Here is an 18066-nt window from a genome sequence, read left to right as displayed (position 1 = left end):
TCCGCGACTATCGCGATAGAAGAGCGAGATCAGCGCTGGCCCTTTAACAGCCCCTTCCCGAGGGCCTGCCCCGCGCGTGCGCATTGCGGTTCTGCGCTTGTCATCATGGCGACGCGGGGCCATGTGCAGGACCCTAACGACAGGCGCCTCCGGCCCATTTACGGTGAGTGTCTGGGGCCAGCCTGTTGTCGGCGGGACGCGTCGAGGGCTGCTGAGGCCGGGGCGAAGGTCCAGGAGGGGTGCTGAGGGGGCAGGCGCGGAACTGGCGGGCGCGGGGGGCGGGCCGCGCGGACCTCTAGGCCGCAGCCACGGGCCTCGCGTAGGTGCCGGCCGGGCCTTCCTGAGCCCTGTGCTGGCAGCGGCGCGGTCCAGGCAGGGTCAGGTCGGCAGAGCTGGCCTGACTTGCAGGCCCTGAGAGACACTCTGGCTGCGTTGTTAGTGCCGCACCAAGGGATTCTCAGGATCTCAGGTGGATCCCGAGCCAGGTGAAAGCTGGCTCCAGCGTGAGGGTGCGACACTACTTGAGGGAAAATTCATCACTAAAGAGTTTTTACTTACGAGAATCGAGCCTAGGGGGTGGTCTGACTAGCTGTGCTCGGTGCACATGGAAAAACGGACCCAAAGAGGGGAAGGGCTGATGTAAGGTCACCCAGATCGAGCCAGGAGCAGGTCGGATTCGAGGCCCCCAATCCAGAGCCGTTTGGTGGGGAAACAGCTGCGCTGGGCGCACGTGGGAGGCGGGGTGGGGGGGTGGGGGGGTGGGGGTCGTGGGCCCAAAATAGCGGTGAAGAGACCGTGTTAGCTCTTGTCAGAGGGGCATGCAGGGCTGCTGCAGGGCTTCTCCTCTCCGCAGCTTCTCTGGTTTTCTCTGCAGCTTCCCATGTGCTTGTAAAATAGATCCTCCTCCATAACGTTTCTCTTCACCCCAGGCTTTAAGACCTTGATGTCATCCTTGATGTTGTGAAAAACAGATTTGAGTCAGGGAGGAACACCTTTTCAATAACTGAGATGTTCTGTAATTGGACTGTGGTAGTTCCTCTCTCTCATGGGTGGTTGGTCTCTCTTAATGGTAAGGAAGGCTTCAAGGTCAGTGGTTTTTGCCAAACTAGACCTCGCGTTTATAGTGTAGATGTTACTGTAAATGGAGGTTTCTCCACATGGCTGAGATCACTCAACTTTTTTGGAGGAGGGGGCAACTTTATTTCTGGTACAGTTGGTCCTGCTTTTATAAATTTGTATGATGCTTTACTCATGTCTCATTTGATTCTAGCAACAACCCTGTGAGGTGGGAAATAAAAGCTAATGTGTATAGACTGATTACTATGTCGCCTCTGCGACTGGCCGTTCACATGGCTTATCTCATTTAATTTTCACACATTCTCATGAGGTGGATAGTTTTTTCCAATTCTGCACCCCCTCCTCCTTTTCCCCCACAGATGAGAAAAATGGGACTTTGTTCATGTTGTCTAATTTACCTGAGGTCACTCAGCTAACATTTGATGGGGTTAGGATCTGAACCCCAGTGTCCCAAGCTTACTGTCTTAACCATTGCTAGAGAATACCTCACTTTGAGCTGAAGACACTGAGTTGCCAAAGGTCACACAGGTGTGTTGAGTGGCAGAGGTAGGACTCTATTTCCATTTCCTCATGGTGTATGTTATCATACCCTCCAGTATATATTTTCAGAAGGCAAGGATGAAATAAGGGTGATTGAGAGTAGGAACTGAATCCAGCCAGGGCTCACAATTTTTGGCGTATTACGTATGACTCTCTGCAACAGCAGCTGCCTGCAGATTTTTTTTAAGTTTTATTCATTTATTGAGGTAATCTCTGTGCCCATTGTGGGGCTTGAACTCATAACTCTGAGATCAAGAGTCGCGTGCTCCTACTACTGAGCAGCCAGGTGCCCCAGGCCCCCGCCATTAAAAAGATTCAGTACTTTTATTTTTAAATTTAAATTCTAGTTAGCTAACATACAGTGCAGTATTGGTTTCAGGAATAGAATTCAGGGATTTATCACATACATATAGCACCCAGTGCTTATGATAACAAAGTGCCCTCTTTAATACCCATCACCATCTAGCCCAACCTCCCCAAGATACAGTACCTTTAAAAAAAGATTTATTTATTTATTTGAGAGAGAGAGAGAGAGTGCATGTGCATAGTGTGGGAGATGTAATGGTGTGTGGGGGCGGGGGAAGAGAGGGAGTGGGAGAGAGAGAGAAAACCAAGTAGAATCTATGCTGAACCTGAAGCCTGACTCAGGGCTAGATCCCAGGGCCTTGAATTATGACCTAAAATGAAATAAAGAGGCTGATGCTTAACTGACTGCATCATCCAGACATCCCTAAGATTTAGCATTTTTAAGAATAAATGGATTTCTAAAATTGTTCTTGAAGACTAAAGAAAATGCCTTTGGTGTCCCATGAGTCATTTAGAAATAACGGTGTTTTGAACTACCCAGTAAGGAGTAGTTCATCGTCCATTTCACATTGCTAAACAATTAAGATATGTTAAATAGAAGTGACAGGTCATATTGTCAAAACTGAAGCCAGAATTATGTTGCTTTTGTTATATTACAAAAGAAGAGTATTAGAAGAGACTTTCTTTAAGAATTCCAAGGCAATTAATATCAACTGGCAGGAATAAGAAAAGAGAGGGTACCCACTGTCCTTGACTTCAGCACTTTTGACCTCCAGACTTTGGGACAGCCCCTCCTTTTGTGTTTATATATATTAATACCCCTAAACCACTATTGTTCTTGAATTCAGACTTTAATTAGCTGGTAAAGGAAAAGCCTGTGCTTGGTAGGTAGTGCTTGCTCACCAGCCTGAGGTTCAACAACTGTTAGCATTAATTGAGTGCTTATTTGTATGCTAACTGTCCTATTAGGTAGTAAGATTATTGTGATCATAGTAGTAAACTAAAGGCCTTAGATGAACTTGCTCACAGTTGTAGCTAGTAAATTGTAGATCTGGGATTTGAACATAGGCATTGTCACTGAGAGCCCAGCCCTTCACTGAGTTCAGAATTAGCAGCATCACTGTCTTTGTACAGCATTATTTGTACTGCCAAGGTTTTAGCATTTTACAACTGTTGGAATCTTGCCTGTGACCTCAGTTCATGCTGAGTATTGTTTAGGGTAGAAGTGGACAGGACTGTATGGGCAATTAACTGTGAAATTGTGTTGTGTTGAGATGTGGTAGGTTGAAATTACATTTTCTTTCTTTCTTTCTTTCTTTCTTTTTTTTTTTTTAAAAGATTTTATGTATTTATTCATGAGAGACAGAGAGGCAGAGGAAGAATCGGGCTCCATGAAGGGAGCCCGATGTGGGACTCGATCCCGGGACCATGGGATCATACCCTGAGCCAAAGGCAGATGCTCAACCAACCACTGAACTACCCAGGCGTCCCAAAATTACATTTTCAGTGTCTAGGTTTGGAATAACTTTTCAGAAAGCTCATTAGTTGAAATATCTTCAGAGCACTTCTCATTATTTTTAAATTGGTAAGTTTAGGTATTGTGTTTTTGGTGTTTGAAAACCATACCTGACCTTACTAGAACAACTACTTTATTTATTTTCCTTTTGCTAAAATTATTGTCTTGTGCTATGTGGTTCTTTACAGATTTTGTACTCTGACATTACTTGGTGAGCACCGGTGCTTTCTTCTATTATTATTATTAATTTTATGTTTTAATTAATTTATTTTAAAGATTTTATTTATTTATTCATAAGGTACAGAGAGAGAAAGAGAGAGGCAGAGACACAGGCAGAGGGAGAAGCAGGCTCCATGCAGGGAGCCTGACACGGGACTTGATCCTGGGACTCCAGGATCACACCTTGGGCCAAAGGCAGGCTCTTAACTCCTAAGCCACCCAGGGATCCCCATTATTATTAGTATTAAAACATTTTTTTAAAAGATTTTATTTATTTATTCATAGAGACACAGAGAGAAAGAGAGGCAGAGATATAGGCAGAGGGAGAAGCAGGCTCCATGCAGAGAGCCTGCCTGACGTGTGACTCTATCCAGGGTCTCCAGGATCACGTACATCCTGGGCTGCAGGCGGCACTAAACCGCTGCGCCAACGGGGCTGCCTGTATTAAAACATTTTTAGTGGTTAGAGGGACAAGCAGAATGGAAGTGATGGTCAGGTATGGCACATCATAAATTTGTATAGAATACAGGAATTGCTAGGTCAGCAATTGAAAAATAGAGAAGTTTCAAAGAAAAAATATCCCCACAGTCTTTAGAATACACATACACATTTTTATTTACTTTCTTCATACATGATCTTTTGTTCTAATATGTCTTACTGGCTTGCTATCGTCTGGGTCAGGTATAACATGCTTCCTATTTGTGTTTCTTTTTTCTTTTTTTCCTATTTGTGTTTCTTGAATGGTAATGACTTTTTAGTGAGTTAAGACGTTTCCCTTTGGTCCCTGGTCAACCCCAGGTAATTTTTCTGCTATAGTTCATTAGAAATGCTCCCTAGTCCTCAATCCAGTGTGGTATTTATTCTAAGCCTTCTGTTGGGCCTTGTTAGCCCTGCGAGTTATGTCCTGTTTTCCCCCAGGAGTGGCAGGGCATCTTGGTGAGTGAAGATTATCTTACCCTTTAGAAAAGTCATTTGGTACATTATTATGACCATTTAAAAAGGTCTGACTTAGACTTCTACTTTCTAAAAGCATTTTAGACTTAAAAGAAATTTTAATGCACAGAAAATTCTTAGAAGAATACGTAGAGCATAATGGGAGCATAAGGTAGGCTTAAGAGACTTGCTTTTCATGTTATGCCCTTATGGACTGTTTGGATTTTTTCTTTTTATTATTACTTACTATTAACCATGGCTTGCACTCCTTTTGTTATTTAAAAAAATTAGTTGGGACACCTGGGTGACTGGGTTGTTTGAATGTCCAACTCTTGGTCTTAGCTCAGGTCTTGATCTTGGGGTTGTGAATTTGAGCCCTACATTGGCCACCATGCTGGGCATGGACCCTCCTTAAAATTAGTTGGGGGGGTGCTGGCTGGCTCAGTTGGAAGAACATGCAACTCTTGATCCTAGGGTTGTGAGTTTGAGCCCCACATTGGGATTACTTAAATAAAACTTGAAAAAAAGAGAAAGCTTTAAAAAAAATTAGTTGGCAAGATTTTGAAAAATATTTTAATAGCATGAAGTCATCACTAATAATTGATTCTTTGAATTTCCTGTTATGGTCACTTTGTATGCACATATCTTTCATTTTCCTGATAGACTACTCAATTTCTAGAAGACTGCCTTTTCTCCCTTTTTGTTTCTGTATTCTTTTTATCATTCACCATATTATTGGGGGCCCAATATGTGCTAGGCACAATTTAGATTCAGGGAATGAGTGAGTACCAAACAGCACAACAGAGACATGGTTTCTGCTTTCAAGGAGCTTGTAGTTTCAACAGATTTCTAAAACGTAATGGTACCCATAATCATTACACTTGTGTAATGATTAAGAGATGTTTTTATGGAGCGCCTGGTGGCTCAGTAGTTGAGCATCTGCCTTCGGCTCAGATCATCCTGGGGTCCTGGGATTGAGTCCCACATCGGGCTCCCTGCAGGGAGCCTGCTTCTCTGCCTCTCTATGTCTCTCATGAATAAATACATAAAAAAAAATTTTTTTTAAAGATTTATTTGAGGGGGAGAGAGCGAGAGGGAACGAAGGGCAGGGCAGAGGAAGAGGGAGAAGCAGTGACGCTTGATTCAGGACCCTGGGATCATGACCTGAGCAGATCCTTAACCCACTGAGCCACCCAGGTGCCCTGTGTTAAGAGCTTTGAAGGAAAAATGTAGGTTCCCTTGAGTGCATACAATATATGGGTATCTGAGCTGTTGGAGACAAGACAAGACAAGGTTCCCTGTGGAAGTGACATTTTACTTTGAATGTGAAAGAAGAGCAGAGGTTAGTTAGGCAATGATGGGAGTGTGTAAAAAGGAGCTCGCTCTACCTGAGGACCTAAGTTAAGGCTTGTGTGGTTGCAGTGCAGACACTGCTCTACTGGTGAGAAGAGACTCAGCTTTGTAAGCAATTTTAAGAATTTTGAAATTTGTTTTAGAGATAGTGGGAAGCACTGAAGAGATTTAATTAGTGTAGAGTGAGATGATCAGGCTTGCAGTTTAAAAACGATAGCTCTGAATACTCTAGGGGAAATAGTTGAAAAGGGAGCAGCAAATGTAGGCTGTGAGGTGATCGGTTAGGAGGCATCATTCCTTTTTAAATTTAAGCCCTCCCAGCCATTTTGTGCTTAGTTGGTATTTAACAAAATTTGTTGACTGAGGGAATGTTTCACCTACAGTTTGTATTGGTAAAAGCAAGGCTTCTATTCTAAAGCATTTAGAATTTTAAGCAAAGATGGAGCTATGTTGTATTCAATCTTTTTTTCTAAATTGGAGCAATATCTTTAGTAGTCTTTGAAGCTCTTGTAGGAGGTGGAAACAGTGCACGTTGTCATTTTGGCTGCTCCACAGGCTTTCACAACAGCTGCAAGAACACACAGTGTAAAGGCTTTTTGTTTGTTGGTTTTTTTGTTTTTTTTTTTTTTGGCAAGACTAATCTTTCTTTTTTGAAGTAAGCTCTATGCCCAATATGGGGCTCGAACTCATGATCCCTGAGGTCAAGAGGTGCATTCTCCATAGACTGAGCCATACTTTCAGTATCCCTAAATATGATTGAACAAATCAATCCCAGGGCCTCTTCTACTGGACAAGTAGGTAGGCCTGCATGTGTCAGGGCCTACTGCTGTCTGCATGTGTAAGGAAGTCACTTCTGTTCAAATTGTTGCCCAGGAAGGTGGCTAGTTCACTCATTCAACAGATTTTGATCATCTCTTGCCAATGATTTAACCCAGTATTTCCCAAATTTCCACCATTCTTCTATCCAGTCTGATGATTATAGCTTTATTATAGTATTACCTGTACTATTGTTTACTAAATATTCTTCTCTAAGTGATTTTTTTTCTATTTTTTCCTAAGTTGATTTTTAACTTAAATTTGTTTTAAAATAATCTATTTCATTATCATTAATGGAGGACCTGTCACTTGTGCAGAGAAAACAAAGCAGTAAAAATAAAATGAAAGCAAAACAGTGGTGTTAAAGTCTTAACTAGATTTTGATATTTGTGGGACACCCGGATGGGTCAGTGGTTGAGCGTCTGTCTTTGGCTCGGGTTGTGATCCTGGTGTCCCAGGATCAAGTCCCATATTGGGCTCCCTGCATGGAGCCTGCTTCTCCCTCTGCCTGTGTGTCTCTCTCTCTCTCTCTGTGTGTGTCTCTCATGAACGAATAAATAAAATCTTGAAAAAAAATAAAAGATTCTGATATATTTGTGAAGCTCTGAGTCTGAAGTCTGTTCCTTTGTTGTTAAAAGAAAAAAAAAATTAGAAAGTAATAAATCAATGGGGTACCTGGCTGGCTCAGTTGGTAGAAGAGCATGGACTCTTGATCTTGGGGTTGTGAGTTTGAGCCCATGTTGAGTGTAGAGATTACTTCAAAATCTTTTTTTTTTTTTTTTTTTAATTTATGTATTCATGAGAGACAGAGAGGCAGAGACACAGGCAGAGGGAGGGAGGAGAAACAGGCTCCATTCAGGGATCCTGATGTGGGACTCGATCCCAGGACTCTGGGATCACGCCCTGAGCCAAAGGCAGATGCTCAACTGCTGAGCCACCCAGGCGTCCCAAGAGACTGTCTCTTAAATACAAGGGAAACGTTGGAAGAGATAATGTTCTCAGTGTTAGTTATCTAGTGCTGACTGCAAGGATCATAAAAATATTCCACTCAGAGTGGTACCTTTGCTTTGCAAACATTGCTTTCACCTTTGCATCATCATCTTACTGTTTCCTATGCCTGATTTGTGATGCTGATTTTTGGCTTACTCTTGTTGTTAAGGGAACAGCACTAATCCTCATGGTCAAACCACAGTTTAACTATTGAACAAGTTTCTTTTTTTTTTAAAAAAAATTATTTATTTATTTATTTTGAGAGAGAGAGAGAGAGCATGAGCGAGCGAGCACAGGGAGAGCCAGAGGGAAAGGGAGAAACTCTAGCACACTCTGTGCTGAACATGGAGCCCGACACAGGGCTTGATCCCAAGACCCTGAGATCACAACCTGAGCCAAAACCAAGAGTAGGATGCTCAGCTAACTGTGCCACCCAGGTGCCCCACTCTTGAGTAAGTTTTAAAACAAACTTATTTAAAAAAACAGAGTTATTGTTTATTATTTTTAATTAAATTTTTTTAGAGGAGTGGGGAGAGGGAGAAAGAATCATAAGCAGGCTCCATGCCCAGGGCAGAGCCAGAGGAGGGGCTCAGTGTCATGATCTTGAGATCATGACCTCAGCCAAAATCAAATCGGAGGCTTAACTGACTGAGCCATTCAGGGGCTCTGGGATGTCTTTTTTATTGGCCTGTTTTCTCCAAGAGTTACCTAATTTATATTTCAGAGTCAGTAATGTAAAATGAAAATAGATTTTTCTTGTCTAGGCATCCAGAAACGGGGAGCCTGGATAATAGCAGACTGGCTCAATGTAGTGGAATGTCTTAGTTAAAACTTGTGGGTGCAAGGAGCAGAAACACTTGACACAAGCTCAAGTGAAAGGGACTTGCGGGCAGCTCTGGTGGCGCAGCGGTTTAGCGCCGCCTGCAGCCTAGGGCGTGATCCTGGAGATCTGGGATCGAATCCCACGTCAGGCTCCCTGCATGGAGCCTGCTTCTCCCTCTGCCTGTGTCTCTGCCTCTCTCTCCCCTCTCTCTCTCTCTCTCTCTCTCTGTGTCTCTATGAATAAATAAATAAATAATAAAAATTATTTTTTTAAAAAAGGGACTTGCTATAAACCCTTGTAGGAGCATAGGGCAGAAATGTATTCAGGGCTTGATGGAAATTGGAGAGCTGTCAGGATCTAAACCTATTTTCATCACTGCTTTTATCTGTGTGTGTTTATTCTCTGCTTGCTTCTTCATACTGTTTTATTTCTGCTTAGTCATCAGTTCATCCAGGGCCCAACATGTTGGGTTTATAGTCATACCAAGATGTGACCTTCAAAATGGAAATTCTAGCTCTGCCACTGGTAATGTCAGACTCAAAATGAGGTTCTTCCCCATAGTTTACTAACTCTGGCTTTGTGACTCAGTGTTGCAGTTACAGTTTACCAGGGAGAAACCTGACTTACCCTTGGGTCAAATATCCACCCCATTGGGTGTAGTTACAAGGTCTAGACATGGTTATCCAGTACTACCCCTGCAGTAGACACAATGAAAACTATTCCCAGAGAAGAGGGCATGGGCAGGTAGGTACCCTTTTAAGTCCTGACCTCTGGTCTCATCCATTTGTGTGCAGATGCTCGGAGCTGGGGTCTCATCAAGGATGTTTAGTTACTCTTTGAGAAGGCTCCAGGGTGTGCTCTAAGAACTTGGAGTCATGCAGGAATGAGTCAGAATTAACTTAGAACTGACTCAGAAAGAGATCAGCATCAAGTTATTAGGAAGAGAGTGTCCTTTATTGAGCTGAAATATCTCTCTCAGGTGTTCTGTAAGGACAAATGATGGCTGAGTTATTTAAGAAAACTAGTGTTAGATATTTGACTGTTTAGCCTAAGATTGTGTGCTTTTTTTAAAAAAATTTTTATTTATTTATGATAGTCACAGAGAGAGAGAGAGAGAGAGAGAGAGGCAGAGACATAGGCAGAGGGAGAAGCAGGCTCCATGCACTGGAAGCCCGACGTGGGATTCGATCCCAGATCTCCAGGATCACACCCTGGGCCAAAGGCAGGCGCCAAACCGCTGCGCCACCCAAGGATCCCAGATTGTGTGCTTTTAGAAAAAAAAGAAAAACTCATGGGTTCATGTGGTTGTCTGTTTTAAGTTTTAGTCAGGTATTCATTGGAGGAAAATTGAATTCTTTAGGTAAAATCGTCTATTTCTGTTATTTGGGATACTCTGGGCCACCAGGGCCATAGATTATTTTGAATTGTTTATGCCTCCTCTGTCCCTCTTTGGGACCTTGATGGACAGAGTGGGACCATAGGAGGTAGTAGATTGTGAATTGGCCTGCATTCATCCTTTTTTCTATGTTTAGAATTGACAGCTACCACCATTGTTTTCCACTTAGCACGCTTTTCACTTTCCTTCTCTGGAACTGAATCTTTGCTTTTATATATATACATATATATACACATTTATATAGTGTATGTATATAGTTACAATTATATATACAATATATATACAGTATATTGCTTGTGTATATATATATATATATATATATACACACACACACATTTTATTAATACGCTTTTTTTGTTAGAGCAGTTTTAGGTTTACAGAAAAAATGAGTGAAAAGTAGCGGTCCAATATCTTCCCCCCCAGTTTCCCCTGTTGTTAACATCTTAATTTAGTGTGGTACTTTGTTTCAGTTGCTGAGCCAGTAGGATAGGTTATTATTATTATTTTTAAAGATTTTATTTATTTATTCATGAGAAACAGAGGCAGAGACATAGGCAGAGGGAAAAGCAGGCTCCTTCTGGGGAGCCCGATGTGGGACTTGATCCTAGGACCCCTGGATCATAACCTGAGCTGAAGGCAGTTGGCCAACCACCGAGCCACCCAGGTGTTTTTTTAAAGACTATGAGAAAAATAGAGAGAGACTGAGACATAGGCAGAGGGAAAAGTAGGCTCCCTGTGAGGAGCCTGACACAGGACTCAATCCCAGTACTGCAGGATCACGACCTGAGCCACAGGCAGACACTCAACCACTGAGCCACCGGGTGTCCCTGGGATAAGTTATTTTTATTTATTTTTTATTTATTTTATTGTATTATTATTTTTTAAGATTTTATTTATTCATTGAGAGACACACAGAGAGAGAGAGGCAGAGACATAGGCAGAGGGAGAAGCAGGCTCCATGCAAGGGAGCCCAATGTGGGATTCTATCCCAGGACTCCAAGATCACGCTCTGGGCCAAAGGCAGGTGCTAAGCCGCTGAGCCACCCAGGTGTCCCAGGATAGGTTATTTTTAGCTAATGTCCATAGTTTACTAGTTCACATTAGGGTTTATCCTTTGTGTTGTACCTTCTCTGGGTTTTGACAAAAGTATGATGACCTATACCCAATCATTACAGTATCCTACAGAATAGTTTTACTGCTCTAAAAATCCCTTGTGCTCTACCCTTTCATCCCTCTGGTGACCACTGATTGATTGTATTATTGTCTCTATAATTTTTGCCTTTTCCAGAATGTTGTATAATTGGCTACATATATTATGTAGCCTTGCTACATTGGCTTCTTTCATGTAGCAATATGCATTTAAAGTTCCTCTGTGTTTTGTGTGTTTGTGTCTTGATAGCTCATTTCTTTTTATCTGAATAATATTCCATTGTATGGATGTACTATAATTTGTTTATCCATTGGCCCATTGAAGGAAATCTTGGTTACTTCCAAGGTTTGGTAGTTATGAATAAAACTGCCATAAACATTTGTGTGCAGGTTTTTTGTGTGGAGGTAAGTTTTCAGCTTATTATAAGGATAGATATCAAGGAGCTCAATTGCTGACCAAATGGTAGAGTATGTTTAGTGTTTGAGGAAACTGCCAGACTCTTCCAAGGTTGCTGTACCATTTTACCTTCCCAGCAGCACCAAGTGAGAGGTGCTATTGCTCCCTGTACTCACCAGCATTTGATCCATAATTTATTTTCGGTTATCTATGCCTCATCTGCTCCTACACTGACTTTGGTGAGCAAAGAGGGACCTGGTAGTAGTAGCATGTTGTGGACTGGCTTGTTTAATCATCTTTCTATATTTAGAATTGGCAGCTACCATCATTTCCTATTTATGATACTTCTCATTTTCTTCTAGATCTTCTCATCTGGAAATGAATCTCTCCTTTTGTTAGACTTTTGGATAATAATTGATTCCTTTCTTTTTTTCAAGATTTGTTTGAGAGAGAGCAGGCATGATTTGGAGGCAGAGGGAGAGGGAGAAGCAGACTACCTGCTGAGTGGGGAGCTTGATTCAGGGCTCTATCTCTTTTTTTTTTTTTTAATTTTTTTTTTTTTAATTTGTTTATGATAGTCACAGAGAGAGAGAGAGAGAGAGAGAGGCAGAGACATAAGCAGGCTCCATGCACTGGGAGCCCGATGTGGGATTTGATTCTGGGTCTCCAGGATCGCGCCCTGGGCCAAAGGCAGGCGCCAAACCCCTGCGCCACCCAGGGATTCCCCTCAGGGCTCTATCTCATCACGACCTGACCCAACAGCAGAAGCTTAACTGACTGAGCCACCCAGGCACCCTGATTCCTTTTTTTCCCCACATTTTTTTTTTTTTTTTAAGATTTTATTTGTTGACTCATGAAACACAGAGAGAAGCAGGGACATAGGCAGAGGGAGAAGCAGGCTCCATGTAGGGAGCCCGATGTGGGATTCCATCCCAGGACTCCGGGATCACGCCCTGAGCCAAAGGCAGACGCTCAACTACTGAGCCATCTAAGCGTCCCGCTTTAACACAATTTTATAACAGGTCTGAGATATGACTATAGGAATATATGATTGTATTCTGGACTATCCTAGCCATATATATATATTTTTTATCCTAGCCATTTAGAGTTAAAATTGGCACTGTGAGGTTTTTAATACTGAATTAAAATGCCTTATGAAACATAGCAGGGTACCTGGATGGCTCAGTTGCTTTAGCATCTGACTTTGGGTCAGATCACGATCTCAGAATCCTGAGATGGAGCATTGCATCAGGTTCTGTGCTCAGCAGGGAGTCTGCTTCTCCCTCTCCTGCTACCCCTCTCCCTACTTGTTCTATCTCAAATAAATAAAATCTTAGTATATGTACTGCTGAAGAGAGCACTCAAATAACATCTTTAAAAGAAAAAAAAGAAAACCTCATACCAGCCTATGCATTTTTCATATTTGTTGAAGGAATATAATAACTATCATAATTTGTTTTCATAGATTATCTTGATAATGGTAATAATAAAATGGCAATTCAGCAAGCAGATAAATTGTTGAAGAAACATAAGGATCTTCATTGTGCTAAGGTAAGTTCATTTGCTCTTGAGTTACTTTTGGTGGGTTATATATTGTAATCTTGAAAGAGAAAATATTTATTTATTTATTTACTTATTTATTTATTTATAGATTTTATTTATTTATTCACAAGAGACATAGAGTGAGGCAGAGACACAGGCAGAGGGAGAAGCAGGCTCCATGCAGGAGCCCGATGTGGGACTCGATCCTGGGACCTGAGGATCACACCCTGGGCTGAAGGCGGCGCTAAACTGCTGAGCCACCCAGGGATCCCTGAGAAAAGATTTTAAATCTCTTTAGTGACTATTTTTTCAGGGTTAATTTTTTTTTCAGGTTTTGTTTTGTTTTTATTTTTATTTTTATTTTTATTTTTATTTTTTTGTTTTTTTTTTTTAAAGATTTTATTTATTCATTCTTGAAAGAGAGAGGAGATGGGGGAGCAGAGAGGCAGAGACCCAGGCAGAGGGAGAAGCAAGCTCCATGCAGGGAGCCCGACATGGGACTCCATCTCGGGGACTCCAGGACCATGCCCCAGGGACACAGGCAGAGGGAGAAGCCGGCTCCATGCAGGGAGCCCTACATGGGATTCTATCCTGGGGACTCCAGGACCACGCCCTGGGCAGAAGGCAGGCACTAAACTGCTGAGCCACCCAGGGATCCCATTGTTTTGTTTTTTAAGTAGGCTCCATGCCTAGTGTGGAGTCCAATGCAGAACTTGAATTCATGACCCTGAGATTAAGACCTGAGCTCAGATCAAAAGTCAGATGCTTTACCGAGCCACCCAGGCACCCCTTAAAAGATTTCATTTTATTTATTTTTATTTTTTAGATTTATTTATTAGAGAGAGAGAGTGCATACATGTGTGAGTGCACGAGTTGGGGGCAGGGATGTAGAGAATCTTCAAGCAGACTGCCCTCTGAGCATGGAGCCCTACCTGGGACTCAATCCCAGGACCCATGAAATCGTGACCTGAGCTGAAACCATGAGTTGAATGCTTAACCAACTGAGCCACCCAGGTGCCCCTAAGGATTTTATTTTTAAGCAATCTCTACACTCAACATGGGGCTTGAACTCACAACCCTGAGATTGAGAATTGAACGCTCGACTGATTGAGCCAGCTAGGTGCCTCTCTAAGCCATTTATTTTTCTGATTACTTAAATGCCATAAATAATGTTTAATTAAAAGCTGGCTGTTTATTTCTCTGGATATTTTGGATATAACTTAGCTAATTTAATTTTTTATTTTGATAGACTTTTTTTTTTTAAGCACTGTTGTGCCTTTTATTTATTCATCTTTTGAGTAGGCTCCATGCCCAATATGGCGTTTGAACTCACAACCTTGAGACTGAAAGTTGTATACTGTTAAGACTGAGTCAGCCAGGTGCCCCTGTTGTGCCTTCTTAATAGACTGAAATAGGAAAGAATCTTGATTTGCTGATAGTTTTAGTGAAATATGGTTTACTTGATTAGCAACATAGACATACCTTACAGCTTATCTTTTATTTTCAAGTTGGCCTTCTTTGGCGCTTTTTTTTTTTTTTTTTTAAGATTTTATTTATTTGACAGAGCACAGGAACAGGGGAGAGGGACAGGAAGAAGTAGGCTCCCCACTGAGCAGGGAGATTTGGCTCATATTTTCGTTTCTGTCCTTTTAAAAGTGATTGTTTTTCCTTTGTCTCAGGTTTTAAAGGCAATTGGTTTACAGAGAACTGGAAAGCAAGAAGAAGCCTTCACCTTGGCACAGGAGGTGGCAGCCCTTGAACCCACAGATGACAACTCTCTACAGGCACTGACTATTCTTTACCGGGAGATGCATCGACGTATGTTTCTTTTTCTTTTTTTCTTTTTCTTTTTCTTTTTCTTTTCTTTTCTTTTTCTTTTTCTTTTTCTTTTTCTTTTCTTTTTCTTTTTCTTTTCTTTTCTTTTTCTTCTTCTTCTTCTTCTTCTTCTTCTTCTTCTTCTTCTTTTCTTCTTTCTTCTTTCTTTTTCTTTCTTTCTTTTTTTTTGTATGTTTTTAAACCAGAGCTGAAGTTTTTGTTTCTTTTCTTTCCTTTTTTAAATTTTTTAAAAAAGATTTATTTATTTATTTTAGAGAGAGAGAAAGCACGTGAGTGGGGGGAAAGGAAGAGGGGGAGAGAATCTTAAGCAGGCATGGAGCCTGACACTCAGCTCAATCTTACGACCCTGAGATCATGACCTGAGCCAAAATCAGAAGTTGGACGCTTAGCCAACTGAGCCATCCAGATGCCTCAAGTTTCTGTTTGTTTCCAATTGAGTTCTGTATTTGTTTATTTAACAAAAAATTTTTTGTTTTATTTATTTATTTGAGAGAGCATGAGCAGCATCGGGGGAGGCAGAGAGAGAGGGAGAAACAGACTCCCTGCTAAGCAGGGAGCCCGCTGTGGGGCTCCATCCCAGGACTTGAGATCATGACCTGAACCGAAGGTACTTGCTTAACCAACTGAGCCATCCAGGAGCCCTGTCTCTTATTCATTTTACTTATCACTCATGATTAGAGTGAATGGCAATAGGCAATATTTTGTGCATTAACTATGACTTACAAAGACTGTAGGTAGAAAGAATATTTTACATGTATTAGTATCCCTGAATTGGAATGAGAACTTGAGGTCAATTGTGACATTTTGATTTACTATATGGAAGAATTACCCTTTTTTATTATTTGGTATGGAAAATTTCAACATAAAACCAGAACAGCATAATAAATCCTCTTAAACTCATTACCCACCTTCAGCAGTCATTGTCACATGGCCAATTTTATCTGTATCTCCTCCCCCACCACATTATTTCTAAGCATATTCTAGGTTGTTGTTGTTTTTTTTTTCTTTTTATCAAAGTTCGATTTGCCAACATATAGTAACCCAGTGCTCATCCCGTCAAGTGCCACCCTCAGTGTCCGTCACCCAGTCACCCCATCCCCCTGCCACCTCCCCTTCTACTACCCCTTGTTCGTTTCCCAGAATTAGGAGTCTTATGTTCTGTCACCCTCTCTGATTTTTCCCACTCATTTTCTCTCCTTTCCCCTTTAATCCCTTTCACTATTTTTTTGTATTCCCCGAATGAATGAGACCATAAATGTTTGTCCTTTTCCGATTAACTTATTTCACTTGTCAGAATAACCTTCAGTTTCCTCCACGTCGAAGCAAATGGTGGGTATTTGCCGTTTTCAATGGCTGAGTAATATTCCATTGCATACATATACCACGTCTTATCCATTCACCTTTTGATGGACACTGAGGTTCCTTCCACAGTTTGGCTATTGTGGACATTGCTATGAACATTGGGGTGCAGGTGTCTCGGTTTTTCACTGCATCTGTATCTTTGGGGTAAATCCCCAGTAGTGCAATTGTGGGGTCGGAGGGTAGCTCTATTTTTAACTCTTTTTTTCTTTTCTTTTTTCTTCTTTTTTTTTTTTTTTTTTTAATATTTTCTTTATTTATTCATGAGAGACAGAGAAAGAGGCAGAGACACAGGCAGAGGGAGAAGCAGGCTCCATGCAGGGAGCCCGACATGGGACTCGATCCCAGGTCTCCAGGATCAGGCCCTGGACCGAAGGCAGGCGCCAAACCTCTGAGCCACCCAGGGATCCCTATTTTTAACGCTTTGAGGACCTCCACAGTTTTCCAGAGTGTCCTTACCAGTTCACATTCCCACCAACAGTGCAAGAGGGTTCCTCTTTCTCCGCATCCTCTCCAACATTTGTTGTTTCTTGTCTTGTTAATTTTCAACATTCTCACTGGTGTGAAAGTGGTATCTCATTGTGGTTTTGGTTTGTATTTCCCTGATGGCAAGTGATGTGGAACATTTTCTCATGTGCTTGTTTGCCATGTGTATGTTGTCTTGGGTGAAATTTCTGTTCATGTCTTTTGCCCATTTCATGATTAGATTGTTTCTTTGCTGTTGAGTTTAATAAGTTCTTTATAGAACTTGGATACTAGCCCTTTATCGACTATGTGATTTATAAATATCTTCTCCCATTCTCTAGGTTGTCTTTTAGTTTTGTTGACTGTTTCTTTTGCTGTGCAGAAGCTTTTTATCTTGAGGAAGTCCCAATAATTCATTTTTGCTTTTGTTTCTCTTGCCTTCATAGATGTATCTTGCAAGAAGTTGCTGTGGGCAAGTTCAAAAAGGTTGTTGCCTGTGTTTTCCTCTAGAATTTTGATGGATTCTTGTCACATTTAGATCTTTCATCCATTTTGAGTTTATCTTTGTGTATGGTATGAGAAAATGGTCTAATTTCATTCTTCTGCATATGGCTATCCAATTTTCCCAGCATCATTTATTGAAGAGACTTCCTTTCTCCAGTGGATAGTCTTTCCTGCTTTGTCAAATATTAGTTGACCACAGAGTTGAGTGCCCATTTCTGGGTTCTCTATTCTGTTCCATTGATCTGTGTGTCTGTTTTTATGCCAGTACCACACTGTCTTGATGATCACAGCTTGTAGTATAACTTGAAATCCAGCATTGTGATGCCCTGGCATTGGTTTTCTTTTTCAATATTCCCCTGGCTACTTGGGGTCTTTTCTGATTCCACACAAATCTTATTTGTTACAACTCTCTGAAGAAAGTCCATGGTATTTTTTTATTTTTTAAGATTTTATTTATTCATGAGAATACACACACAGAGAGAGAGGCAGAGACACAGGCAGAGGGAGAAGCAGGCTCCATGCAGGGAGCGTGACGTGGGACTCGATCCCAGGTCTCCAGGATCACACCCTGGGCTGAAGGTGGCGCTAAACCCCTGAGCCACCTGGGCTGCCCCAAGTCCATGGTATTTTGATAGGAGTTGCATTGAACGTGTAAATTGCCCTGGGTAGCATAGACATTTTTAAAATATTAATTTTTCCAATCCCTGAGCATGGAAGATTTTTCCATCTCTTTGTGTCTTCTTCAATTTCTTTCAGAAGTGTTCTGTAGTTTTTAGGGTATAGATCCTTTACCTCTTTGGTTAGGTTTATTCCTAGGTATCTTATGCTTTTGGGTGCAATTGTAA

General features: G+C 41.5%; 1 protein-coding gene across 1 annotated transcript in view; it reads left to right on the top strand.

The window, feature by feature from the left end:
- Window positions 1-33: 33 nt before the first annotated feature.
- NAA25 (N-alpha-acetyltransferase 25, NatB auxiliary subunit) overlaps window positions 34-18066 on the top strand; it is a 78582-nt gene continuing 60549 nt past the window's right edge. The window contains exons 1-3 of the mRNA XM_025474003.3: window positions 34-163; window positions 12981-13066; window positions 14737-14875. Coding sequence (XP_025329788.1) covers window positions 106-163; window positions 12981-13066; window positions 14737-14875 — 283 coding nt within the window. The 5' untranslated portion in view covers window positions 34-105. The remainder of the gene's footprint in view (window positions 164-12980; window positions 13067-14736; window positions 14876-18066) is intronic.

The sequence above is a fragment of the Canis lupus genome, chromosome 26 (assembly GCF_003254725.2).
Source record: "Canis lupus dingo isolate Sandy chromosome 26, ASM325472v2, whole genome shotgun sequence".
In the NCBI taxonomy this organism is placed as follows: domain Eukaryota; kingdom Metazoa; phylum Chordata; class Mammalia; order Carnivora; family Canidae; genus Canis; species Canis lupus.
Note: the sequence above shows the minus strand (reverse complement) of the source record. Positions and strands in the feature narration are given on the sequence as shown.